We start from the raw sequence: 26,592 nt of genomic DNA, 5'->3' as shown, positions 1-26,592 counted from the left end.
GCCACCAGGAAGCCTGTATCTTTTAGGTAGGTTAGGCCTAAAGGTAAATCCTTTTGCTTAGGTGAGGTGCATCTTGGAACTTAGCAAGAGCATTGTTCTCTCAGTGGGTCTGTAAATGTAACTGAATAGCAGAGCGTCCCCCCCCCGCCCCCACCCCGAAATAGACCCATAGCCTGAAGAGTGGTAGAGTGGTGCTTGTGCCCAAGGACGAGGGAGGGCAGTGCTGGCTGTCCTTCACTGCTCTGGGGAGGGTTTCCATAGCAACCTCATTACTCTCTCCTCCTATCCCCATTCTGTCCCTATCTTGCCCTTAGCTATGGACTCCTAGATCATCACAGCAGAATTATTGACCACCATGCCTCTACTTAAGATTGATACCTCCCATCTCAAATGGAGCTGTCATGCCAAGCAGCTTGCGGTATGGGTGCACATCTGCTATTCTTTCAGCAGTTTAGCTCCTTGAGGCTATTTCAACCTTTTTTTGTATCCTCCCATGTGGTGCTTAGCAAATGTTGAAAGCATGAATCAGTGACTATTACAGGGAATACTTTCCTGAAGGAAGCAGCCTATAAAACAAGGGTATTTCTGTCTTTTGGAAGATGGCCCGTGGAAACAAAGTTAGGGTCCAGATATAGTCACATTGGTGTAGAATAGACACTTTGTTCAGCAAGCACTTTCTCAGTTTCCGGCTTGTTTCATATTCATGCTCTGGGACAGCATTTCCTAACGTGTGTGCATCTTTGAAATAGTGCAATGTCAGGTGTTGGTAAGTGCAGGGAAATTTCAACACATGCACGGATGAAATTTGCCATGAAGCTATGAGGTTGAAGCTCCAGGATCCCTCAAATAGGGGGTCCCTACCAAGGGTCTGCACCTAATCTTGTATCCTTTCTCCTAAAGAGAGCTTTCTAACTTGAGTAAGCTTCAGGTGGCCCCACCCCTGAATACAAGTACAAAACACAGAGTTGAACTATGATAACTGAGCTTAAAAAATAAAACACAAAAAAGCCTGCAGAACTTGTCAGAGCCTTTAATGTATGAATATCTGAGGGAAGGTATAGTGCTGTTTCCCAAACATTTATTTAATTAAAAGAGTACTTTGTTTGCTAAAGAATCTCAAAGTAGCCCCATCAAAGTGAAACACATATTGCTGCTGCTGCTACTGCTGCTAAGTCGCTTCAGTTGTGTCCGACTCTGTGCGACCCCAGGGACAGCAGCCCATCAGGCTCCCCCGTCCCTGGGATTCTCCAGGCAAGAATACTGGAGTGGGTTGCCATTTCCTTCTCCAATGCATGAAAGTGAAAAGTGAAAGTGAAGTCGCTCAGTCATGCCCGACTCCTTGCGACCCCATGGACTGCAGCCTACCAGGCTCCTCCGCCCATGAGATTCTCCAGGCAAGAATACTGGAGTGGGGTGCCACTGCCTTCTCCGGAAACACATATTAAGTACTGTGAATCAGAAAATTGGGGCATGAACTGCCCAGCTGTCTCACAGCTACTCGTGTGAGCTGACTGCATCTCTTCTCAAGTTGATATTTGGTGACATTACATTGGTGGCTTTGCTTGGCTTTGGTGAGAGTATTTACACTGTGGAGATCTGCAAACCTGCCCTCAGTTGGAACTTGACTTCTCACTTTATTCTATTTGCTCCCTGGGGCAGTTATCAGGAGTTGATGCTTATTCACACTAAGGGCATAAATGACTTTGTGCACAGTCTGTCAGTCCTGTCTGACTCTTTGTGACCCCATGGACTATAGCCCACCAGGCTCCTCTGTCTGTGGAATTTTCCAGGCAAGAATATTGCAGCAGGTGACCATTTCCTCCTCCAGGAGATCTTCCCAACCCAGGGACTGAGCCCACATCTCCCGCATTGGCAAGTGGATTCTTTACCACTGAGCCACCAGGGAAGCCCATATGCACATTCACATGAAAGGCTGGTGAGGTGGACTCATTATTTTAAAGCACTCCTGTTCTTTTGAAAAATGGGTGTTCATACTTCTTACTTCCCAGAGGGAAATTTATGTTTTTATCTCATTAGAAATGAGCCTAAGTATTTCAGGTGATATACTCAGCCTTGGAAATAAAAACATTTTGCTAGTATAATAAATTACCTTAAACTTACTAGTTTAAAGCAACACAAAATTATCTTCATAGTTCTGGAGGTCGGAAGTCCTAGAAACTATGCATCAACAGGGCTGGGCTCCTTCTGAAGGTTCTGGGAGAGATTCTCTTTCCTTGACTCTTCCAGCTTCTAAAGGCAGCTGGCATTCCTTGGCCTGTGGCCTCATCTTCTGAGCCAGCAGAATAGCATCTTCCAAGGTTGCTCTTTGACCTCTGCTTCCAATGTCACTTCTGCTTTCTTCTGACCTAGACACTTCTTTTAAGGACCTTGTGATTACACTGGGCCCAGCTGGATAATTCAGGATGTTGTCTCCATCTCAAGGTTCTTAATCACATCTGCACATACTCTTCTGCCATGTAAGGTAGTGTTTGCCCAGGTTCTGGGGATTAGGAGACTATCTTCTGGGGGAAGGGCATCACTCAGCCTGTCACAGTTCATGTGTTATATGAGTGTGCCCTTAGTTGTGTCCAACTCTTTGCAACCCCATGGACTGTAGCCTGCCAGACTCCTCTGTCCATGGAATTTTCAAGCAAGAATATTGGAGTGGTTGACACTTCCTTCTCTAGGGGATTTTTTGACCCGGGGATGGAACCTGGGTCTCTTGTGTCTTCTGCATTGGCAAGTGGATTCTTGACCACTAGGGCTACCTGGCAAGCCCCCAATATGTTATCTTTATTCTCTAAAAGATCAGACTTATAGATGATGTCTAGTATTTCTTCTGACTACAGTGTTTGTTTTTCATACATGCCCTTCCTGTTGCCTTAACTGCTTTCTAATATAAAACTACTATTTGTTTTATCTCCATCAGCAATTTCTGTTGGACAGTGACCTTTACTGATAAAAGGTCTGCATTCTTTGTTTAAAGTGTTAAAGCTTGGGCAAAAGGAAAATACATTGAGTTAGGAAGGAGCTCTTTATTAAACCTGTTATGGAGGAGTTATTTTCCTGTTGAACAATTTTTATTCCCAGCTACCTCAGAAGATACCTAATCAAAATCCTCTCAAGTTCCTAAGTTCAGTTCAGTTCAGCTGCTCAGTTGTGTCCCACTCTTTGTGACCCCATGAATCACAGCACGCCAGGCCTCCCTGTCCATCACTAACTCCTGGAGTCCACCCAAACCCATGTCCACTGAGTCTGTGATGCCATCCAGCCATCTCATCCTCTGTTGTCCCCTTCTCCTCCTGCCCTCAATCTTTCCCAGCATCAGGGTCTTTTCCAGTGAGTCAGTTCTTCACATCAGGTGGCCAAAGTATTGGAGTTTCAGTTTCAACATCAGTCTTTCCAATGAATACCCAGGACTGATCTCCTTTAGGATGGACTGGTTGGATCTCCTTGCAGTCCAAGGGACTCTCAAGACCTAAATCAAACCCCTTATGACTATACAGTGGAAGTGAGAAATAGTTTTAAGGGACTAGATCTGATAGAATGCCTGATGAACTATGGATGGAGGTTTGTGACATTGTACAGGAGACAGGAATCAAGACCATCCCCAAGAAAAAGAAATGAAAAAAAAGCAAGTTCCTAAACCTGAAATGAAAAAATAAAGGAGCGTTGGGAGGAGGAGAGAGTAGGGTGTGAATGCAAACCCTGGTTTTTCCTGTTTGCCTTGCTGGCTGGAGAGGCTGGGGATCATTCTGTAGGGTGCCTGTAGCATGGGAGTCTGGTTTCCAGCAGTTTATCCATCAGTGTAAACAGAGTTCACCATTGAGTCAGCAAACCTTAGAGTACCTACTGATATGAGCCTGGGAGCACCCTTCCCAGTTCACGGTGTAGTAGAGCAGGGTGAACCTGCAAAGGGGACGAGGGTGATATGGCCAGAGAAGGAGGAGGAAAACTGAGGGGATGGGCGGTGTTGAGGAGCTGCGTGAGGGTAGGACTTCTAGGTGCTGATGAGAGGATAGGATGAGGGGTTCTGAGAAATGGACTTTGTCTTTACCAACATGAAGTCGTTGGTTACCTTTGTGCTGTCCACAGAGGTGACAAACCTCATGCGGACTGAGCCTTCAGATGGTCTTGGCTCTGTGGATGCTGTGCTTTTTATTTTTTATTATAATTTTATTTTATTTTTTGACCGCCTGTACCCCCTGCATTGGAAGCACAGTCTTCCATTGGACCACCAGGGAAGTTTTGATGTTGGGGTTCTGTCTATAAGGTAAGGGATAAGTTCCACAAAGCAAGTATAGTAATAGTAGTCTTTATTTTCATTTTAAAATTTTATTTATTCATTTTTTGGGGGGGCCCATGCTGCATGGCTTGTAGGATCTTAGTTCCCTGACCAGGGATGGAACCTGGGCCCCAGCAGTGAAACAAGTCCTAACCACTGGACTGCCAGGGAATTCCCTAATTAGTAGTCTTCAGATTTTTATAAAGCCATTGTCTTGGAGCTTTTGTGATTTACCAGCTTGGTGAGGACTATTCCCATAGTCAGTAATTTATCCCCTTAAATGCAATAAAGTAGATTTTGAACACATTGATATTTCTACTTTCTGGAGACCCAGCATTGCTTAGTCCTCTTTTCTTTGTCTTCATTTCCAACACCAGCATAAGGATATTAGTGACTAGTTCAGTCAACAGCTCTTAACCCTGGTGTCCTGACTCACTCCTGCGAGTCACAATCAATTGTGAGCCATTTTGAGGTGATTTGCTACTGATTACTGGAGAAGGCAATGGCACCCCACTCCAGTACTCTTGCCTGGAAAATCCCAGGGATGGGGGATCCTGGTGGGCTGCCGTCTGTGGGGTCGCACAGAGTCGGACACGACTGAAGCGACTTAGCAGCAGCAGCAGCAGCAGCAGCACTGGTTAAGACACCATCCTTTTGGATGACCTACTGGAAAGTAGGAAGCAAAGTGACAAGATCACTTTGGAACAAGACCGTTTTCCCTGGTGGGGCTTGTGATGCGCATTATGGAGTGGCTTGGAAAGGGGAGGAGCAGAGCGCAGTGCTTGTGCAGCATTGCCTGACATCTTCAGTGTCTGCGCGGACTGAGAACACCTGGGCCCCTGTGAGGAGCTAAAAAGTCCTAATACAAAGAAGCACAGTATATGGTTTATTTTGCTTTTAAATGTGGGAGAAATTGCATTTATTTTATTTTTGACTGCACAGGCTCTCTCTGGTTACGGGGTGCAGGCTTTGTTGCTCTGTGGCATGTGAGATCTTAGTTCCCCAGCCAAGGGTCAAACCCAAGTCCGCCTGCATTAGAAGGCGGATTCTTAACCACTGGACCACCAGGGAGGTCCCACAATGTATGCTTTAACAGTCACAGTTACTGTGTCTCATAGCCCTGGAGTTACCAGGAGAATGCTCAGTGTCAGCTGTACAGGTCAAGCACGGAGGGATTCTAGAACAGGAAAGAGAATGGCAGGCTTGGGGAAGAGGGGGTCGGAGAGTCTTTGTCGCAGGAAATTGACCTTTAGGAGTAGAGCGAAATCTTGAAATGTCGGTTGGGCAGTCCCTTGCAAATAAGACAGTCGGCTCCAGGCCTCCAGAGCTGTAGTTCACATCTGTGTCTGTGGGCTGGCGTCACCTGTGGGCTTTGTGAAAATGCTGAGACCTGCACTTTTGGAGGTCTTGCTTCTGTATTAGCAGCTGACACCCCTCCCCTGCTTCCATCCCAAGTGGTTCTGATATAGATCTGCTGGGTTGAATCCATGTCATTTTGAGACTAGTGGAGGAATAAGAGGTATCATGGTTTTATCACTGGACACCTTTAGGAAGACGTAGATTCACACATGCACATGTACATGTGTGTCCAAGACACACACAGTTTTTCTTTTTCTCAATGTTTTGGCTGTACCTTGTGGCATGTGGGGATCTTAGTTCCTTGACCAGGGATCAAACCCACACTTGCTGCAGTGAAAGGCAGATTCTTTTTTTTTTTTTTTTTTTTGGACGCCCAAATCTTTTATTAAGCGGGGACAGTTTGGGGCGGCCTCTCACTGCACAGCCTGTTCGTTGGCGCTGCTTCCTGAGTCCTGTGGCTTCATCACGCCAGGCAGCTCAGGTGGGCTGGAGAAGGGCTCGACGCGCAGGGCCTCGAATGCCTCATCTGCCCTGAAGGCTAGCCCCACAGTGGCGGCGGCCTGAGGCCGTGCTGTCTGGCTGGTGAAGAAGCCACACTCGCCCAGTGTCTTGCCGTCATCCAGAAGCTGGTCGTCCTTGGACAGCCGCTGCTCATCCGGCGGCCGCTTGAGGATACCCTCGGCGATGTGCTTCAGCTCGAACACGGTGCTCGACTCCTTGGCGTCCGTGAAGATGGTGGTCTTGTGGCGCCGGATCATGAGGAACACGTCCTGGGGGGCGGCGGGCCAGCGTGAGCGCGGAGCCGGGGCGCCCCCGCGGCCCGGCACCACCCCCCCCCACCCCGACCCCCTGCCCCGGCCCGGCGCCCCTCCCCCCGCCTGAAGGCAGATTCTTAACCACTAGATCACCAGGGAAGTCCCCTGCACCTCTGGTATTACTTGAATCTTTTTTCATTTTTGTTCTTTACTTGGTAAGATTGTGTCATGCTCCCTAGGGTATTCAAATCACTGAAATTCATTCTTTTAGCTACTGGAAAACCAACTGGAACCTGAAAGGATAAGGCTTCCTTAAATTACAGAAGGAAGACTAAGGAGTTGGAAGACCTCGGTTCTTCTCATGGTTCTTTGATTAACTTTTTATGACACTGGACAACCCATTTACATCCCTGGCCTTTGGTATACATACATACATATATATGTGTACGCGTGTAGCTGTGCTCAGTCGCGTCCAACTCTGCGACCCCATGAACTGTAGCCAGCCAGGCTCCTCTGTCTGTGAGATTTCCCAGATAAGGATACTGGAGTGGGTTGCCATTTCCTCCTCCAGGGGATCTTCCTGACCCAGGGATTGAGCCAGCGTCTCTTGCATCGGCAGGCAGATTCTTTACCACTGAACCACCTGGGAAGCCCCCTTTATATGTGTGTGTGTGTGTGGTAGTGTGGTGGTGTAGTCACAGCCGATGCTTGTGACCCCATGGGCTGTAGCCCTCTAGGCTCCTCTGTCCATGATGTTTCCCAGATAAGAATACTGGAGTGGGCTGCTATTTCCTCCTTGAGGGTAGCTTCCCAACCTAGGGATCCAACCTGGGTCTCTTGCGTTGCAGCTGGAGTCTTTACTGACTGAGCCGCCAGGGAAGCCCATATGTATATATAAACTTGATGATCTGAGGTTTTAAAAATCATATATTCTAAGACACGTGTTTTATACTGTCGGAGCGAACACTTTAAAGAATTTGAGTGTATCTCCATAGCAGGTAGACTTGGGGCTGCTGGAAACTCAAAGGCATGTAAGATGTGATCTTAGCTTAAATGAATATTCTACTTAAGATAATACCCAAATGCATACAGAACTAAATAACAAAAGATTAAATAACTATTCAAGTCACTTAAATAGCATATTATAAGTTGTGACATAATGAGTTGTTGAGTGAATGGGATAGCTCAGCATTTCCCCACATCTTCTGCAGATCTTCAGTTCTGCAAGTCAGTAATAGGTTTTCCTTGAAAACAGGTTCGTAGGTCAGTTGCATTTAGAATAGGTCAAATAAAATTGAACAATTTATTAAAAATCTCAGAATCATAGTCTCCATAATGAATACACATCTGCATAATCTTTGGTTTATCAGACTTTATTGTCCAAGAAACCCTTTGTTTTCTTTTAAGGTTATGGACTATTCACTAGTGGAGTGGGATGCAATTTGGGAAGTTGTATTCATGATGTACATTAGGAGTTTAAAGTGGGGAGAGGTGGCTTCAAGCAGGATGGCCAGGGAAATACATGGAAAAAGCCTGTGACTGAGTTGGCAAGACAAGTGACTGGAAGGGCACAGGACCCTGAACCCTTTCTTCAAAGGCTCAGTCGTCCTTGGAAGTGTTCCTTTGATAAAATTAACCCCTCTCAAGTTCCAAACCCCCTGAGGGTATTAGGGGACCTGACTTCCTGCCACTCCTCACTCTAGTGTTTTTCTCTTTTTGTACCAGCTATATCGATCCACAGTAAGTTGGTTTCTAGCTTCATACTTGGCTAATGTGCTATTGTGAGGGGCTGCTGGCACTTATCCAGAACTGCTACTGCTTATCTACAGTAAGCCAGGGCTGAACTGCTAAGGCTGTACCGTCACCTGCGGCTGCCCCTCCCCAGGGTACTGATGGAGAGTCCTCCAGAGGGGCCTAGGGATCTGTACTTTCAGCTCACCCCTAAGGCCATGGATTTAGGAGTTGAACTTGGAAGCCTGTCTCTGCTTGGCCCCACTGAGCCTATATATTCACCTTACATTAGATTCCATTGGAGCCTTTGGGTCCATAATTGCCCTGGGGAGGCCTGGGGAGACACCAGTGCTGTAGACTACAGGCTCACAGCAGTGAAGAACAACAGAGTTCCCGGTGGTTAAGGCCCTAATTCCATATAGCTTCCCTCAAACAAGTACATCCCAAGTCTAGATATAATTAGGTAGCAGTTATTGAATTGAGTCAGTCATTTGCAAATGTAGTTATAAGAATGCATGATCATATTAGAGCCATCCAGGGAGGGAAGAATGAGACTTGAAGTGGGCAGGCTGGAAGGAGCCTCTCCTCCTCATTTGGTTGATTCTGTTGTGTGTCTGTTCTTCCCTCTAGTGCCCTCACAGTCATGTGTTTCTTGTCTAAAACCCATGAGGAATTCTTTGTTACAAAGAGGTGAGAGGTTGACCACTTCTGATTAAAGGCTGAAACACTTGAAATCCATTGGAAGAGAAGACATTATGTTTTAATCTTATGGTGCAGCTAACAGTTTTAATCAAAGAATTTTTAAATTTTTTTTAAGCACAGCAGGCCCTGTAATTGCAATCCAAAAAATTAGAAATACGCTTTGGTTATTAGGCATCATAATTTAGGAAGGAGTCTCTAGACTCACCAATCTGTTACTCCAAATATAAAGTAAGAAAGTACTTTAAAAGCCCAATACCAGGGACTTCCCTGGTGGCTCTCTGGTAAAGAATCTGCCTGCCAGTGCAGGAGACATGGGTTTGATCCCGGAAGATCCCACATGCCACGAGGTCCCTAAGCCCATGCACCACAACTACCAAAGCCTGCACTCTAGGGCGCATGCTCTGCAAGAGAAGCCACTGTAATGAGAAGCCTGTTCACCGCAAGTAGAGACTAGCTAGCCCTTGCTCCAGAGAAGGCAATGGCGCCCCACTCCAGTACTCTTGCCTGGAAAATCCCATGGATGGAGGAGCCTGGTAGGCTGCAGTCCATGGGGTCGCTAAGAGTCAGACACGACCGAGCGACTTCATTTTCACTTTTCACTTTCATGCATTGGAGAAGGAAATGGCAACCCACTCCAGTGTTCTTGCCTGGAGAATCCCAGGGACGGGGGAGCCTGGTGGGCTGCCGTCTATGGGGTCGCACAGAGTCGGACACAACTGAAGCGATTTAGCAGCAGTAGCAGCAGCAGCCCTTGCTTGCCACAACTAGAGAAAGCTTGTGTGCAACAACAAAGACCCAGCACAGCCAAAAAATAAAAATAATAAATAAAAGAAAGCCCAATATCAGAGCCCAAGTTCTGACCTAGTTTAAAATGTTAAAATGCAGCTAATCCTACTAACAGATGACTAAGATGGTGCATTCTCTTCGTTTCTTCTCCTTTATTTGCGTTGGGGGCTTCTTTCTTCAGGGTGAGAGAGGATATTATTGGCGTGATTTTCCAGGGCAACTGGCTGCTGCTTTTTACATCCCTTGGTGTGGTATCTCAGCTTTGCCATTTGTGGGAGGGAATGGGCTTTTGATGTATAGCAAAAAGAACTGATTTTAATATAGAATACTGAATTCTGGGTATTATTCTTTGACAGTAGGAAAAATAACTTGTCGCCGAGCATTAGTTTTCAAAGCCTGAAGTAAAGTGGCTTAATTTCCCAAGAGAAGCCTTAGAGATAGACCAGCTCTTAAAGGAGGAAGGCCCACATGGCTGGTGGGTGATAAGTGGTGGTGCCTGGTATTGTGGTTTCTCACGAAGGGGGTCTGTGAAAGTCTTGTGCGTAACAGGAATCCTTTGTTTCTGAAGGATGCTCCATGCCAGAGTTGGTCCTGATGCTGGCATCTTCCCTTTCACTCCTCTCTCTGCTACTGGAGCCTTGGGGCTGAGGTGGATGCTTGAAAGGCAGGTGAGCTGGCACAAGGAAGAGGGCTGAGAAATCACAGTTGCTGCTATCAGGACCACTCCAGTGTTTTGAGCCACTGGCCCTGGAGTGCCAAGTTCTCAAAAGCAAAGAGAACCTCTGCCACAGCTATGCATAGTAAAGACGAGAGAAAGTTGGAAGGTGGCTGGGCTTCCAGACTTAATATTCATAGTCAAAGGTGGGTGGTTGGATGATTCTCCGTCTGCATTTTCTGATTTACTCTCCACTGTCCCGTACCCCATCCCCCTTCCTCTTCCTTCTTGCTATTTCTTCCCTGTCCTGGTTGTAGAACAATTTGCATTCCTTGTCGTCAAGTTCTGGCACACAGTTCATTGTTGTGGCTCCAGTGCTGCTCAGGTGGCCCCGGTTGCATATATAGCTGGACCCCCAACTCACTTTTCTAATGTTGTTTTCTTCCATCTCCTGCAAAATCTCTGCTCTGGCCAGCCAGTTTCCCAACTGATCTCTCCACGTGTCTTTGGAGTCCTCACCCTTCAGCTCTGAATCAGAAAAGACCCTGGTCTGGAACCCTCTTCTCCCCACTGATCACTCTCTTCCCTTCGATAGCAGATCCTGTTTTCAGATGGTGAGGGGACCAGAAGCTGGCATCAGTCTGGTGCACTGGAATATCATGAGCATGGCTGAGTGAGCAGGCACATTCAGAAGCTGATGGTGTCTGAAAATCACCATGTTTATAGAAGGAAGTCTTATTCCTGAGTTAACTTGGAAACAAGTTCAGTATGTATTGATTGATACTTATTGGCTGTATGTATATTCAGCAGCTGTGTGTTCAGTTGCTCAGTCATGTCTGACCCTCTGCGACCCCATGGACTGCAGCACGCCAGGCTTCCCTGTCCTTCACCATCTCCCAGAGCTTGCTCAAACTCATGTCCATTGAGTTGCTGATGCCATCCAACCATCTCATCCTCTGTTGTCCCCTTCTCTTCCTGCCTTCAATTGTTCCTAGCATCAGGGTCTTTTCTAATGAGTCAGCTCTTCATATCAGGTGGCCAAAGTATTGGAGCTTCAGCTTCAGCATCGTTCCTTCCAGTGAATATCCAGGATTGATTTCCTTTAGGATTGATTGGTTTGACTCTTAGCAGTTCAAGGGACTCTCAAGAGTCTTCTCCAGCACCGCAGTTCAAAAGCATCAGTTCTTTGGCGCTCAGTCTTCTTTATGCTCCAACTCTCACATCCATACATGTCTACTGGAAAAACCATAACTTTGACTATACAGACCTTTGTCAGTAAAGTAATGTCTCTGCTTTTTAATATGCTATCTGGGTTTGTCTAACTTTTCTTCTAAGGAGCAAGCGTCTTTTAATTTCATGGCTGCAGTCACCATCTGCAGTGATTTTGGAGCCCCCAAAAATAAAGTCTGTCACTTCTTCCATTGTTTCCCCATCTGTTTGCCATGAAGTGATGGGACTGGATGCCATGATCTTCATTTTTTGGATGCTGAGCCTTAAGCCAGCTTCTTCATTCTCCTCTTTCACCTTTATCAAGAGGCTCTTTAGTTCCTCTTCGCTTTCTGCCAAAAGGGTGGTGTCATCTGCATATCTGAGGTTATTGATATTTTTCCCAGAAATCTTGATTCCAGCTTGTGCTTCTTCCAGCCCAAGGTTCTCATGATGTACTCTGCATATAAGTTAAATAAGCAGGGTGACATATACAGCCTTGACATACTCCTTTCCCAATTTGGAACCAGTCTGTTGTTCCATGTCCAGTTCTAACTGTTGCTTCCTGACCTGCATACAGATTTCTCAGGAGGCAGATAAAGTGGTCTGATATTCCCATCTCTTTAAGAATTTTTCACAGTTTGCTTTGATCCACAGAGTTAGAGGCTTTAGCATAGTCAATGAAACAGAAGTAGATGTTTTTCTGGAACTTTCTTACTTTTTCTGTCATCTGACGGATGTTGGCAATTTGATCTCTGGTTCCTCTGCCTTTTCTAAACCCAGCTTGAACATCTGGAAGTTCACAATTCACATACTGTTGAAGCCTCACTTGGAGAATTTTGAGCATTACTTTGCTAGTGTATGAAATGAATGTAATTGTGTGGTAGTGTAATTGTGTAGTTGAACATTCTTTGGCATTGCCTTTCTTTGGGATTGGAATGAAAACTGACCTTTTCCAGTCCTGTGGCCACTGCTGAGTTTTCCAAATTTGCTGGCATATTGAGTGCAGCACTTTCACAGCATCATCTTTGAAATAGCTCAGCTGGAATTCCATCTCCTCTACTAGTTAACTTGGAAACAAATTCAGTATGTATATAGATATTCAACTTGGACCCCTAGGATATGAAGTTGGCTATTCAGCTTTTCCCCACCAAACATTATATTGTCAGCATTCTTATGTATCATTGAATTGCTCTAACATTTATTTTTTTAAAGCTTAAATCTGGCCTCTGTTTTGTGTGTGGTCTGAGGATCCCCTTCCTTTGGAATTGCTTGGGGTACTTGCCAAACCTGGTGATCCCTGGACCCTGCACTAGATGATAAGAGGAATCTGGGGATGGGGTGGGGGTGGCATGGGAATCTCCATTGTGATTCTGTGGCTCAGAAAGGTAAGAGAACCCCTGCTAAAGACCCACCCCCTTGTCCCTCTGTCTGCCCTGCTGAGTCTGGTGTGGGGAATGAGGGGTCATTGTGGCTGCTTAGCTGTCTGGCCAGGTCAGGGTCAGATTGGGCAAGTAAGAGCTGAGAAGAATCCGAAGTCCTAAAGGACTTATGGTGAGTGACCCCCCCCTTCCCAAACCCACCCCTCCTGAAAAAAAAAAAAAAAAGAATGCAGGTTCCTGGGAAGGAGAGTCTACACAGCCCTGAGGACCGACCCAGGGACTGACCAGGACTGAGTGAGGGAGCCTGCCTGCTGTCTCCAGACAACATGTGGACCCTTGCACAGGTTTGTGGCCTTTGAAAATATTTTCTAGCCCTTGACTCTGCCTGGGTTTTGTTTTTTTAACTGTGTATGTCAGAGCCATTTCTGAAGTCCCCAAATCTTGTTTTGTCTGGCCCTTGCAAGGCAAGTGACCTGTAACTTTACACCAGAACGTGTCTGGCCTGGAGCCTTCGGAGTCGGGTGGTAGGAGGGATGTGTGTGTGTGACATCACTGTGTGAGCAAATGGGAAAGAACCCTTTCTTGATCCCAGAGGAATCAAACTTGGTTTTTCTCCCTTCATTGTCTTTCAGCTATTGTTTGGCTTTTTCACTTTCCTGAAGGCAAGTTCAGAGCCCTAAGACCTGGTTACTATTTCAGAGAAGAGAAGTGTGCCAGCTACAGAGATGGTGTGGGGCTTAGGGCTCTGCTTCCACAGACCCAGTGGCCTCCCTGATGCCGTGGAGATGACCTTTCTTGACTCTCTTGAGTTCTGTTCCTGGGGGGTTTCTAGAGCCTATTGAAGGCGGAGTGGAGGATGATGACGGGGCCTGAAAACGCAGGAGCAGGGCAGGTGCAGTGGGGGGTGAGGTGCCTCTGCAGGGCTTGGGAGGCCCTGATGGATGGGGCCAGCTGGGTATAAGGACTCACCCCGCCGCCCTCGCCAATCTTGACTTTCACCCCTGTCTTGCTGATGTGATTTCCTCATACACTGTGAGAATCTTAGCAACGATACCTACTCCATGAAGTTAGAGATAAATTAGGCTTAAGGGAGGGAAAAGCTACTAGCTAATGTGGAAATGAGAAGAAAATTGGCTAATTTAAAAGGAAAAAGTTGTAAAATATACATAACATAAAATTTAGTTCTTTAGCCATTTAACTGTACAGTTCAGGAGCAGTAAGTACACATAAGTCACCCAACCACTACCACCATCCATCTCCAGAACTTTCTCATCAAACTGAAACTCTGTACCCATTAAACAGTAATTTGTCAGTATCTTCCTTCCCCTCCGCCCCTGGCAACCACCATTCTACTTCCTGTCTCTGTGAATCTCTGTACCTCATATAAGTAGAAGTATAAAATGCTTGCTTTGTGTCTGGCTTGTGTGTTTATGTTCACATTTTTTCTATATTGATATTTTCAGTAAGCCCTGTAAGTAGTGGAGAGTGGTCTTGACTTCTGTGTGGTAAAGACTATTCCTGCCTCCCTCTGCCTGTCCTTGTTGCCCAGAGTGGCAAGGCCAGTGCACCACTCAGCTAATCCTCTATGTGGAATGAGGCGACAGCTGGGGGATCCCAAAGTTTGCTTCCAGCTGTTGTCAGGCTTTCTCTAGAATGTCAAACTAGAGTTGCCAGATACAATACAGGCTGCCCCATTGAATTTAAGTCTCAGAGAAGCAGTGAATAATTTTATTAGAAGCGTGTCGTGAATATTGCATGGACATACTTGTATTTAGGAATTATTTATGGTTTCTCTGAAATTCACATTTAACAAAATATCTTGTATTTTTGTTTGGCAAGTCTGGGCAACTCCACGGTAAACACAAAGTGGTTCTTGGGTAGAAGGTCAGATAATTGGGTAAAGAAGATATCAGGAGATGGGCAGATTTGTTGGTAGGGGAGAGAGGTGACTTGGCAGCATCAACTTACTCTTGGTGGATATTAAACAATATTAAAAACTTGTTTCCTAAAAGTTGGATTTTTATAGTAATCACGTAGGCTCTTGTCTATTGTATCTATAGATAAAGTGACAGAAAGTACCCACTGGTGATCAAAATACGACCTGTGCATGACAGGTGTCAAAAGTAGGAGGTCTAATCTCCAGTTTTTCATTATTCCCGTGCAGGTGTTATGATACCTGGCAGTTTGCAGGGATCCTGGAGAGGGTATTTGAGGGATTCTCCAGGGCCTGTTGCAGGCCTGCCCCAGCTGGGGTTTCTCTTGTTGATGGATGGAGCCAGCTGCGGAGAGGTGGTTTTATATAGTGTGAAAAATGGAAACTTGACTCCAAGTTTCCCTTTTGTCCCTTCCTGTTTAACAGTCAACTGTCCTCAGGTTGCTTCTCTTTGGTGGCACTTGGAGCCCGCCTTCTGTTTAAGAATTCAATGAAAATGCCACCGATACTATTTGCTCTAAGTCAAGCTGGCACTGAATTCTCCTTTCTTTGTGTTTTCCACGTGGCTGTTTGCACTTATCCCTTCCCTCTTGGATTTAGCTTCCTGGGGCTGTGTTTTGGAGGACAGAAAATAATAGTTTTCAGGCTTTGCAAACAGTGTGAGCCGTTCCTGAGCTGCTGGTGAGTAGGTGGAGAAAATCGGTGTTTGGCGCTATTCTCTATGGGGCTAGGCCCACCCACAAAATGCGATCGCAGGCCCCCAGCAGCCTGTGGGAGAGCTGAGGGGGGCTGCCTGCTGAGGACGCCTCCTGAGACTTCCAGGACACATGTATGCACGATCCTTTGTTCACCATAAAGGCATACGCACTTCATTTTGGTGTTTCGAAGCCCTAGCAGTTGGTGGCTCGTTTGGCCTTTTTCTTCCCCAGGAAAGTTAATGCCATAATTAATGACTCAACTGTGGCTGTAGTCCGGACGTTTCCTTTCCAGTGATGTCAGTTTGCAGAGCAGTCCTCAAGCAAGTGTTGGTGGCAGAGGCAGGCAGAAATGGGAGAGAGAAGGGAGGCCTCTGGGACCCCAAGGGAGAGAGGGCTTCAACTGCTGCCCCCACACATGAGGGAGGCCAGGCCTTGACATTCTCGTGTTCCATCCTTGAAGCTTCCAGGCTCACTGGAGGAGTGTGGCTGGCTGAGGGTGGTGGCCGCTGAGATCTGTCTGTCTCCTGCCCAACTGTTGCTTCTCTGTCCAGGAGCCTTAGTGGGAGTTGCCATGTGGGGTTACCTTCATGGAGTGTTGGGCCATTTTTAGGTCTGGTTGTTAGACTTGCTGTATCTGGCCCACTGGCTCCTCCTGGCTCAGTTCTGTCAGACCTCATCTTGACCCTGGGAGGGCAGGGCTTGGGGCAGGAAAGGGGTTTTGTTCCGAGCATATAGGTCCAGGTCTTCTATTTTTCTGACTGTGCGGCAAGGTGTGTGGGATCTTGGTCCCCCAACCAGGGATTGAACCCATGCCCTGTGATGTGGAAGTGCAGAGCCCTAACCATTGGACCGTCTGGGAAATCCCAGCTCCAGGTATTTAGCTCAGACTCTAGAAGTCTGACTTCCATTATTTCAGCCCTTTAGAGAAAAAAATGACCTAGGGTAGCTTAATAAGTCCTGAATTCCTTGGGATAAAGGTTTGAAGTGATGCCTCCAGAGCATTCTTCCCAAGGCCCTGGCTTCCTCTGACCATGTGGGATGGAGTGGGGGTTGGGGGGAGGCGGTGCTTGGGGAAGAGAAGAGAGAAACTCTAGTATCTTTTCTTCTCTCCCTCCACCCCCAGCTCCAGTCCCTTAGATTCACTGCCATGTTCTGTTCTTCCCAAGGGGCTGACAGAATCAAACACACTGGGGAAATATTTGACATAGGGATAGTGTGTGGGCAGTTATGACTGTTACTAAGTGCAAAGAATCTGGGCAAAGGAGGGAGAAAAACAACTGGTTTTAAAGAAACAGCCTTATCAATTGCAGTTTTTTGAGGCTCTCTCATGGACAAAGGATTATGGCACCTACTGAGAGAAACACGGAAACAGTGAGACCTTGGTGCTGTCTACTGGAGTTTGTGATGAGAGAGGACACACAGTCTCTGCCATTTGTAGGTCAGGAGAGTGGTACCCAACAGGGACAGGAAGTGATGGGGACCTGGGAAACTTAGAAGGGTTCCTGGAGGTGCAGCCTCAACTGAGCTTGGAGATTCTGTATGACGTTGGAAAGCAGACTGTTCTGGTTGGGAGAGAAGGAAGAACAAAGACGCAAAGGTGGGAAGGCTCATCGAGGAGAAAGGACGTTAAAAGCCTAGGGCTGTAAATTGATGGGGAGTGATTATTTTTCTTTTCATCACTAGTATAGTGTCAGGTTAGATATCAGTTGACAACTTGAGGAAAGAGTCGTAGCCTATGCCTCCTGCCCTTGCTCCTCCACCCCCACAGCTCCCACTGAGCAGAACACTGTTCTGGAAGGCCCTCTCCACCCCCTGTCCTTTGGGGGCCAGCTGTCACAGCTGGATCCTTGGCCTCCCGTCACATCCTGCTGTTTAGCATCCTTTTCTCTTAAAACTCTCTCTCCCTCTCGCCTCTGGAACACCGTACTGCCTGGACCCACTTTCTTGTCCTCCGTCAGTCCTGCTTCTTACATCTATGCGTATCTGCATCCCTGGGCTTCTGTCTTCCCAAATCATTCCCCACCCCCACCTACTCCCTGTGCCGAGGGCTCTATCTCTCACCCAATCCAGTGTCCTAGCTGACTTTCTGCTCTTCAGCAAGTTCCCTTATCTGTGCCAGTGGCACCAGGCAAGACTGTGGGGGTTAGGATTCAGCAGTTTTGAACCCCTGAAAGTCCCCAAATTGAAGATCATTCCACAGACATCGATTAAACACCCTCTGGATGTGAGGTGCCAGGGAGACAGAAATCGCTTGGGGTCATCCAGTCAATACCTGCTTCCCCACCAGCCTCTGTTTGCAAGGGCCTCATCCCTTTAAAGGGCTTCCCTGGAGGCTCAGTGGTAAAGAATCCTCCTGCAGTGCAGGAGATGTGGGTTCAATCCCTAGGTCGGGAAGATCCCCCGGAGTAGGAAACGGCAACCCATTCGAGTATTCTTGCCTGGAGAATCTCATGGACAGAGGAGCCTGGCGAGCTACAGTCCATGGGGCTGCAAAGAGTCAGGCACAACTGAGTGACTGAGTACACACATGCATCCCCTTGAAAGCTCTGAGATTTAAGTACCTAAGGAAGCTGAAATCCTACTTGTCCTTATCTATAACTTCGAACCACTTAAGTCCCTGCATCTCAAACTTCCTAGCAATTTGATAAGAAGCGAAGAGCATCTCACTGGATTTCTAGGGCGGTGGTGCTGGCAGCAGTTTCAGCCATGCGGGAGGTGGTTGGGCTGGAGGAATCCTCCCCAAAGTTTAGAAGGCAGGGTGGGGTGGAAGGGATTTGTGTGTTCTCTGCATCTGCGTCTTGCACGGGCGACTTTGAATTTGACACCTCTGTCACATAGCCAGTGCCTGGAAACCCTGAAACTATTCCTGGTATTCATAATTCACGTCGGGTAGGCCTCGGTGGTATTTATAGCACTCCCCGAGACAAGTCATTGGCAGAGGAGGTAGTGACACTTATCAGGTGCGGTGTAGGAGAAGTGGGGCTGAGTGCTTGCTTTTTCTGGCTAATTTTAGATTCTTACTGGTTGGGGTGGGTACGAGGGCTTATCACATAGTCAGGGTGCTTTCAGAGGCTCTGATCTCCCTGGGAGACTGGAAGTACAGACACATATGGCCATTTCTGTTCCTGGGGCTTGGCATTGCCCCAGGGTATTGTCTGGAACGTATCTCACCGCTGAGGTTCTCCCTTGCTCTGTCCCCTCTTGCTGCCTTCTGGCAGGAAAGAGGGTGTGCAGGACTCTTTGAATCCCTAGGATTAGGCTGTGGGATGGGGGTCTGGGGAGGAGAGGGTTTGATAGTAGGACATCATGCTTTCGAACTAAGTCTTAATACTTGTGAGTGTTTGACATGCCTTGTAGCTTGCCCATGTGCTGTCTGCTCTTCATAACAGGGGATCTCCTTGGATTTCCAGGGGATGTTTGGGCTTCCCTGATGGCTCAGATGGCGAAGAATCACCTGCAGTGGGGGTTCAATTCCTGGGTCAGGAAGATCCCCTGGAGAAGGGAATGGCAACTCACTCTAGTATTCTTGTCTGGAGAATACCATGGACAGAGGAGCCTGGTGGGCTACAGTCCATGGGGTTGCAAAGAATCAGACGCAACTGAGCAACTCTGAATATTTGAGCTGTGAATTATTTCAGGCAGGGGTGGATGACTGTGCAGGGGAGCTGGGCCCCATCTTACTTGGTGGTCCAGCCTTACTGTCAGAAGAGGCTTTTCAAATGACCTGCCTCCCTGGGAGAGTGGTCCTGCCCAGGGAGGGATCCCGCCGGGACTGAGGGCTGTGAGATCTGGAGAGGCAGGAAGCTGGCTGCTTTGTGTTGGCGCCTTTGCCGTCTTTGGCTGACAAGGCCGTGACAAGCTGAGGGACTGGACAAAAGGAAGGTGTGTGGGAACTTGCGAAGGCACATGCTTGCCTGGCCTTAGTGAGGGCCAGTTGCCAGGTGCAGGGACCCTGGGTGGGTTACAGGGATGGTGACCAAGTCACATTTGGTCCCCTTCTCTGCTCGCCTTTAGCCAGCCTCTCTCATTTGTCACCTTCTGCTTTGCACGCCCAGGACAGAGTCCCTGTTGTTCTGTCCTTTCCTGTGGCCTGCCCTGTCTCGAGCTCCCTGTCCTGGTGTAAAGAGCAGTCGTGGGGAGGCAGGTCAGCCAGAAAACAGGTAAAAGGTTTCCTCAGATGATGGTGACGAGACAAGTCCGACCTGCTGCTCCTCCCCGACAGTTGTCAGGCCTTGGCTTCTGTGTCGTGGGCTTTGAAAACCTCACAGGCGGCAACAATGGGATCTTTATTCACAGCAGCTCCCGGACCAGCTCTGTTGTGGCTCTGCTGGCATCGCCGATGGGGCCGGCGATGGGGGACAAAGCTTGCTCTTGTGCCTCCTTCCACTTTCTCTCCAAGCCCAAGCTGAGGCAGGGTTTACCCCCGCGCTGCTGTGCATTCCTTGAGATGGGAATTAGAACTGGCAAGTTTGCAGTCGCTGTCACCTTGGGGCCCCAGGTCCTTGTGTGAGTCTCATTTCTCCTTCCGAGCTGGGCCTAATGAGAAACGGCACATGGATTCATTGTCAGTAAAGAGCCGTGTCTGGCTGGTCCTGGTTGTCTGTACCATTCCTGGAGCGGCTCCCAGACCGATAGGTGGGGGGGGTTCCACATTAAGAAATGTGAGTTTCCTGCTGGGTTGAAGGGTCCTGTCATTTGCCCAGATGAGTTCAGCCAGGCAGTTTCTTACTGTCCTCCTCTCCCATTTCACTTCCCCGTGACAAGTGGACCTGAGTGGGGGCCATGGTAGTGCGACCCCCATCCCAGGAGTCTGCTCATTCACAGGCTACCTTTGGAAACCAGTGGGTCTGCTTTAAAAAAAAAGGAATTGCAACAGAGATCAATTGATCTGCTCTTTCTACCTTTCCAGGGCAGAAGCATAGATAGATAGGATGACAAAACAGGAGTGTACTTCATTCAGGAAGGGGACATATTTTATAAAGCAGCGTGTGAAAGAGAAAATGTTAGTTGCTAAGTTGTGTCTTCTGCAAAGCAGAAGGTGAAATCTTTGTGAACCCAGGGACTGTAGCCTGCCAGACATCTCTGTCCATGGCATTTCCCAGGTAAGAATACTGGAGTGGGTAGCTATTCCCTTCTCCAGCGGATCTTCCCAACCCAGGGATCGAACCCTCGTCTTCCGCATTGCAGGCAGATTCTTTATTGTCAGAGCTACCAGGGAAACCCTAGTAACTGTATACCTTTGCACTATTCCTCAAGCCGGAATATTTGGTGAGATTAATTTTCAACAGAGGGAAGTTTATTCAAGTTGGAGGTGAGTGTGTGTGCAAGTGTGTGGAATGTGTGTGAGTAAAGTACACACGCATGCCGGACAAGATCGAATGTGGACCTCTGTTTTGCAGGTTGGCAGTAGGATCATGATCCAACTGGTATTTGTGGTTTGGGCCCTTGAACGCACAGACCTGTCACTGACTGTGTCTCAGTAGATGTCCTGGGCAGGCGCAGTTCTCTCTTCTCCTCCCTCTGATTCTCTGCTGGCTGTGTGTCCTCCAGATCATAGTTGGCCTGGGGCCATTTAGCTGTCTCTGCTCCTAAGCTTTGTCACTCATTGGTTATTTTTTTCCTGCCTAAGAGGAGTTTCCCTTGAACGATCAGTTTTCATGAACAACTTTAAAAGATAGCAGGTAACCCATGCTTCTTGTTCTCTTTGTGTGACCCAGGGCCTCAGGTCATTGGTTTTTAAAAAATTAACTAATTTTTGCTGTGCTGGGTCTTCATTGCTGCTCACAGGCTTTCTCTAGTGGGGCGAGTAGGGGCTGTTCTCTAGTGGAGTGCACTGGGTCTTCACTGCTGCTCACAGGCTTTCTCTAGCCGGGCGAGTAGGGGCTGTTCTCTAGTGGAGTGCACTGGGTCTTCACTGATGCTCACAGGCTTTCTCTAGCCGGGCGAGTAGGGGCTGTTCTCTAGTTGTGGAGTGCGCTGGGTCTTCACTGCTGCTCACAGGCTTTCTCTAGCCGGGCGAGTAGGGGCTGTTCTCTAGTGGAGTGCACTGAGTCTTCACTGCTGCTCACAGGCTTTCTCTAGTGGGGTAAGTAGGGGCTGTTCTCTAGTGGAGTGCACTGGGTCTTCACTGCTGCTCACAGGCTTTCTCTAGTGGGGTGAGTAGGGGCTGTTCTCTAGTTGTGGAGTGTGCTGGGTCTCCACTGCTGCTCACAGGCTTTCTCTAGTGGGGTGAGTAGGGGCTGTTCTCTAGTTGTGGAGTGTGCTGGGTCTCCACTGCTGCTCACAGGCTTTCTCTAGCCGGGCGAGTAGGGGCTGTTCTCTAGTGGAGTGCACTGAGTCTTCACTGCTGCTCACAGGCTTTCTCTAGTGGGGTGAGTAGGGGCTGTTCTCTAGTTGTGGAGTGCGCTGGGTCTCCACTGCTGCTCACAGGCTTTCTCTAGCCGGGCGAGTAGGGGCTGTTCTCTAGTGGAGTGCACTGGGTCTTCACTGCTGCTCACAGGCTTTCTCTAGTGGGGTGAGTAGGGGCTGTTCTCTAGTGGAGTGCACTGGGTCTTCACTGCTGCTCACAGGCTTTCTCTAGCGGGATGAGTAGGGGCTGTTCTCTAGTGGAGTGCGCTGGGTCTCCACTGCTGCTCACAGGCTTTCTCTAGCCGGGCGAGTAGGGGCTGTTCTCTAGTTGTGGAGTGCGCTGGGTCTTCACTGCTGCTCACAGGCTTTCTCTAGCGGGGCGAGTAGGGGCTGTTCTCTAGTGGAGTGCGCTGGGTCTCCACTGCTGCTCACAGGCTTTCTCTAGTGGGATGAGTAGGGGCTGTTCTCTAGCTGTGGAGCAGAAGCTCTAGCTGCATGGGCTCATAGTTGTGGTGTGAGGGCTTGGTTGCCCGGTGACATGTGGAATGCCTGTGGCCAGGGATGGAACCTGTGTCTCCTGCAGTGGCAGGCGGGTTCTTAACCACTGGACCGCCAGGCAAGTCCAGGCCACTGGGTTTTGAGCAGAGTTGTGGCCTCACACGTCTGCCCGTGTGCTGTGGTTGTAGGGGGTGCATCTCAGGCCATTCGGGCTGCTCTAACAGTGCCACAGACAGGGCAACGTATAAGCAGAGGGAGTTTGTATCGCTGTTCTGGAGGCTGGAAAGTCTACAGTGACCAAGGTGCTGATGGGTGCGGTATCTGAGAGCCCACTTCCTTGTTCGTAAGCAGATGGCTGTCTTCTCACTGAGTCCTTGTATGGTAGAAGGAGCTGGGGAGCTCTCTAGGGTCTCTTTTCTAAGGGCGCTAACTCCACTCACAAGGGCTCCATCTTCATGACCTAACCGTCTTCCAAATACCATCACACTGCGGGGTAGGATTTCAACATGAATTCTGGGGGCAGGGACACATGAACACAAGTATTCAGTCTATGCAGGCAGTGATTCTTGTCACCTGTTTCCATTCTAAAGTGAGTAATGTTAGGACCCAGTCTTGCATTTCTGGGACTGTGAGGAAGAAGAATATTGTAGCAGAGAGCACTGTCCTGGTGGATTTGAGCCCTGGAAGCCTTAGATGCAGTCACACGGCAGCTGGACAACATGCTAGATGTATGTAGATGGAGCTAGTGTTGCACACCCGTAAAACACCATCCAAGCCTGGGTGTAGGATGTTGGGCTCTGTGACAGAATAGTGTCTATAGTTGGCTCTTTTAAGAGAAAAATCCCAGAGACTTCCCTGGTGCCCTGCGCTCCCAATTCAGGAGCCCTTGGTTCGATCCCTGGTCAGGAAATTGAATCCTGCATGCCCCCAGCTAAAGATCTCACATGCTCTGACAAAGATCGAAGATCTGTCATGCTGCAACTAAGACTCGGTGCAGCCAAATAAATAAATATTTTTTAAAAAAGAGAAAAGAAACCCATGTTTATTTCACGTGTTATCTTGAAGCGTTGTTGAAACAGAATTGAAGTAAACAAATCATAAATTTACAACTTGATGAATTCTCAAACTGAGCCCACTTGCACAACCTGCGCCCAGATCAGGAAAGAGTGTAGCCAGAATCCCAGGTGCCCTCAACAGCGACTTTGCCTCCTCCTTGGAATCACTATCCTGATTTGACTTTTACATCTTTGAACTTTGTATAATGGAATCTGCCAGTGTGTCCTTGTTTCCCGTTGCTTTTGTTCAGCGTGACGGTTGTGAGATGCTTCCATGCTGCCTTGTGAATCGTAGGCCTGTCATTCCCGATGTTGTCGAGTGTTTATTCCTTTTATTCATAGGGTTTCTTCTTCTGTTCACGGACATTTTGGTAGTTTCCAGATTTGGGCTCTTATAAACAAGCTGATGCGAATATTCTTGTACGTGCATTTGGACACGGATGGATTTATTCTGAGGAGCGAGAATTCAGATGTGGTTTTGATTTACTTTTCCCGGGGCATTCATTCGTGGAGTAAATCATGCCTGGGAATCCACCATGGGCCAAGCTCCACTCCAGTCCTGGGCCAACAGCTGGGAGCAAGGGGAGCGAAGCCGAGTGAGGGGGGAGCCGAGGAGCAGGGGGTAGGTGTTTTGGATGAGACTCTTGAGAGATGACGTTTAAGCTAAGACTTGAAGGATGAAAGTTTGCCATCCAGGTGAGGCACCTGGGCCAGAATACTCCAGGCAGAGGGAAGAACACAGGCAAGAGCTCTGAGGGAGATTGCTGCTGGCTCAAGAATGGCCGGGTCAGCACAGGAAAGTCCAAGTGTTGGCTAGACCCTATCCAAGCTGATGAGGTAATGGCCTGGGACAGTCTCTGTAGGAGTTAGGAGGAGGAGGGCTGGATTTTTGTTGTTGTTGCTGTTTCACAGAAACCCTCAGAAGAGAGTGGGGTGGCATGCATCAGCTGTCCACAGCTGGCCCTTGGCCTCAGTCTGAAAGGCCCCTGGGCGGTCCAGTTAAGGGAAGCACCATGGAGTTGGCCGGTTGCTTCATGAGTTGTTAGGGCCATCTGTTTTGGAAACCAGCACTACCCGCTGGGTTCTTGGTGTTGAGCCAGTGACTCATCTCCCTGGACCCTTATGGTCCAGATCCCCAGCCTGGGAATTTGCCAGGCACGGATAATAGAGGTGTCACCCCTTGGGGATGCTGGGGAAGTCTGCTTAGGTGGAGGGGACGCTTGGTTTGGGGGAGAAGGGTGAGGTAGTGCAGTAGGCTAAAATAACTAGAGAGCCAGCGCAGGAAATGGCCCTGAGCTGCGGGTGTGGCTCTTGCCAGCAGGCCCAGGCCGCCTGTCCGGCTTCAGAACCAGCACATATGAAGCCAGCTTGGTGCCAGGCCCTGGTCGGAACAGGAGCCACATGGAGGCTTCAGGCTGGACACCATCCCTAGCTGAGGGTTCTTTTTGCTCGCATTGCCTCATGTCTCATGTTTAATTAAAATGCCCCTGTTAGGAAGTCATCTAGCCCTGGTGAAAAGCTATACTGACCGCAGAGCAGCCACCCACATGAGGAAGATGTAGAAGGAGATGGGAAAACAGCTTCAGATTCCCCAGAATTCCCTTTGTGGTGTTCAGTTCAGCTGGTGGCTATGATCACAAAAGCCTTGTGTCTCATTGGAGCGTTTATTCCCCTGCAGAACAGAGTGCTCTTGGCCTTCTTTCTAGCCCCATGGCTCTGGTAACCCTTTGTTAAAACTTGTATTAATATTTTTCTAGTATTTCTTTCTACCCTGCACTGTTGTAAGAGAGTAAAGAAGACAAAGCCCCTCCTACTTTTAACAAATTACTTAGGACAAAGCCATTGACTGACATCCCCATTTTCTGATCCTGCTTCTGAAGGGAGTGAAGTGAAAGTGTTAGTCGCTCCACCGTGTCTGACTCTTTGGGACGCCGTGGACTGCTGCCCTCCAGGCTCCTCTGTCCATGGGATTCTCCAGGCAAGAATACGGGGAGTGGGTTGCCATTCTCTTCTCCAGGGGATCTTCCCAACCCAAGGATCGAACCTAGGTCTCCTGCATTGCAGGCAGATTCTTTACCATCTGAGCCACCGGGGAAGCCTGATCCCACTTCTGTTGGCGGAGGAAATGAGGCACTCTCTGGTGTCTCCCCCCTGGATCTCTCTCTTTCATCCATCTTCCTTTTAAAAAAAAATCAAATTTTAGTTTTGTGTTTTGAATGTAGATGCTGAGAATCAGGGTTATTAATTTACAGGTCCTGTATATATAAGCACTCCCCTTCCTGGCTTGGGTGGGAGCGGGGGTGTCTCTCTTGGGTTTTCCTGCCACTGAGTCCTGCTGCCTTGATCCTGCTTCAGCACCCCATCCTTCTCACGGTAGATGTTCAATACTTAGCTGCTCAAGAAAAAAATGCCTTTTGCTTTCCTAATGGTTTTTAGTTCTCATACAAATCTTTATCTCTTTGATACTACTTTCCTTGTAAATGTGAAATTATATAGAAAGTAAAGTTTGACTCATGGGGTGTTTAGTCACCAGGAAGGTACTTTTTATGCTTGTTACTGTTTAGTAATGTGATTTGAGTATATTTTAAGAGTTGTCTGTATTTGACTGTGTTTGACGTTTCACCTGACTGGGAAGATGTAATTAGCTACAAGTGTTCTTAAGTCCACCAGGGAACCCAGATACTTGTGTTGCAATTAAATAATTAGAAATTTGATGTTGTGGAGGACCACTTTTATTCTTCTTAGAAGCGTAATATCAAGCATTCTTAGAAGCACTGATGAAATGCTCATTTTAAATGCAAATTCTTTGCACAGTTAGAAAGAAATGAAATGTTCTGGCTCCCAGCACTCACTCTGCATTTTTGCCATTCCTTCTGATGGCAGAGGGGAGGGCTCATGACTAAATCCTTCAGCATCTTTATTATGATTTCAGATTTGCACTTGCCGAGAGGAAGCCTTGCCTCAAGACATTAACTCTCTGTTGTCATCTGTAGAGTTTTCACTAGTTTTTGTTCTTCCTCTTGAATGATTTTTGAATTTCTTCTTCCCATTTGCTTTATGGATAATGGATGTATTGGAAACTTGTGGGGAGTATTGGTTTGTTTGTTTTTTGAGGCAAATGAAATGTGTGGAAACCCTTCATCTTGCAGCAGGGGTGTGTGCTATTGCATTTTAGTTTTAGAAATTACGCTTCCCTCTT

General features: G+C 47.9%; 2 protein-coding genes across 3 annotated transcripts in view; one reads left to right on the top strand and one right to left on the bottom strand.

The window, feature by feature from the left end:
• The window catches only part of TLN2 (talin 2), a 499,959-nt gene that overhangs the window by 54,734 nt on the left and 418,633 nt on the right, over nucleotides 1-26,592 (top strand). The window lies entirely within an intron of this gene.
• On the bottom strand, nucleotides 6,042-10,634 carry LOC128054804 (elongin-B-like). The gene is made up of 2 exons (XM_052647364.1): nucleotides 10,539-10,634; nucleotides 6,042-6,414 (listed from the first exon to the last, which is right to left on the bottom strand). Exons 1-2 carry the CDS (start codon nucleotides 10,632-10,634, stop codon nucleotides 6,058-6,060), a joined length of 453 nt encoding a protein of 150 aa, XP_052503324.1. The 3' UTR covers nucleotides 6,042-6,057.

This window comes from Budorcas taxicolor, chromosome 10 (assembly GCF_023091745.1).
Source record: "Budorcas taxicolor isolate Tak-1 chromosome 10, Takin1.1, whole genome shotgun sequence".
Lineage (NCBI taxonomy): Eukaryota > Metazoa > Chordata > Mammalia > Artiodactyla > Bovidae > Budorcas > Budorcas taxicolor.
Note: the sequence above shows the minus strand (reverse complement) of the source record. Positions and strands in the feature narration are given on the sequence as shown.

Excerpts from the sequence above, each read along its gene's own strand:
- LOC128054804 (XM_052647364.1), bottom strand. The coding sequence starts at position 10,634 with ATGAACTGTGTGCCAGAACTTGACGACAAGGAATGCAAATTGTTCTAC. Across the intron at positions 6,415-10,538 it reads GGAAGAGGAAGGGGGATGGG|GACGTGTTCCTCATGATCCG; the intron begins GTACGGGACAGT and ends GCCGCCCCCCAG.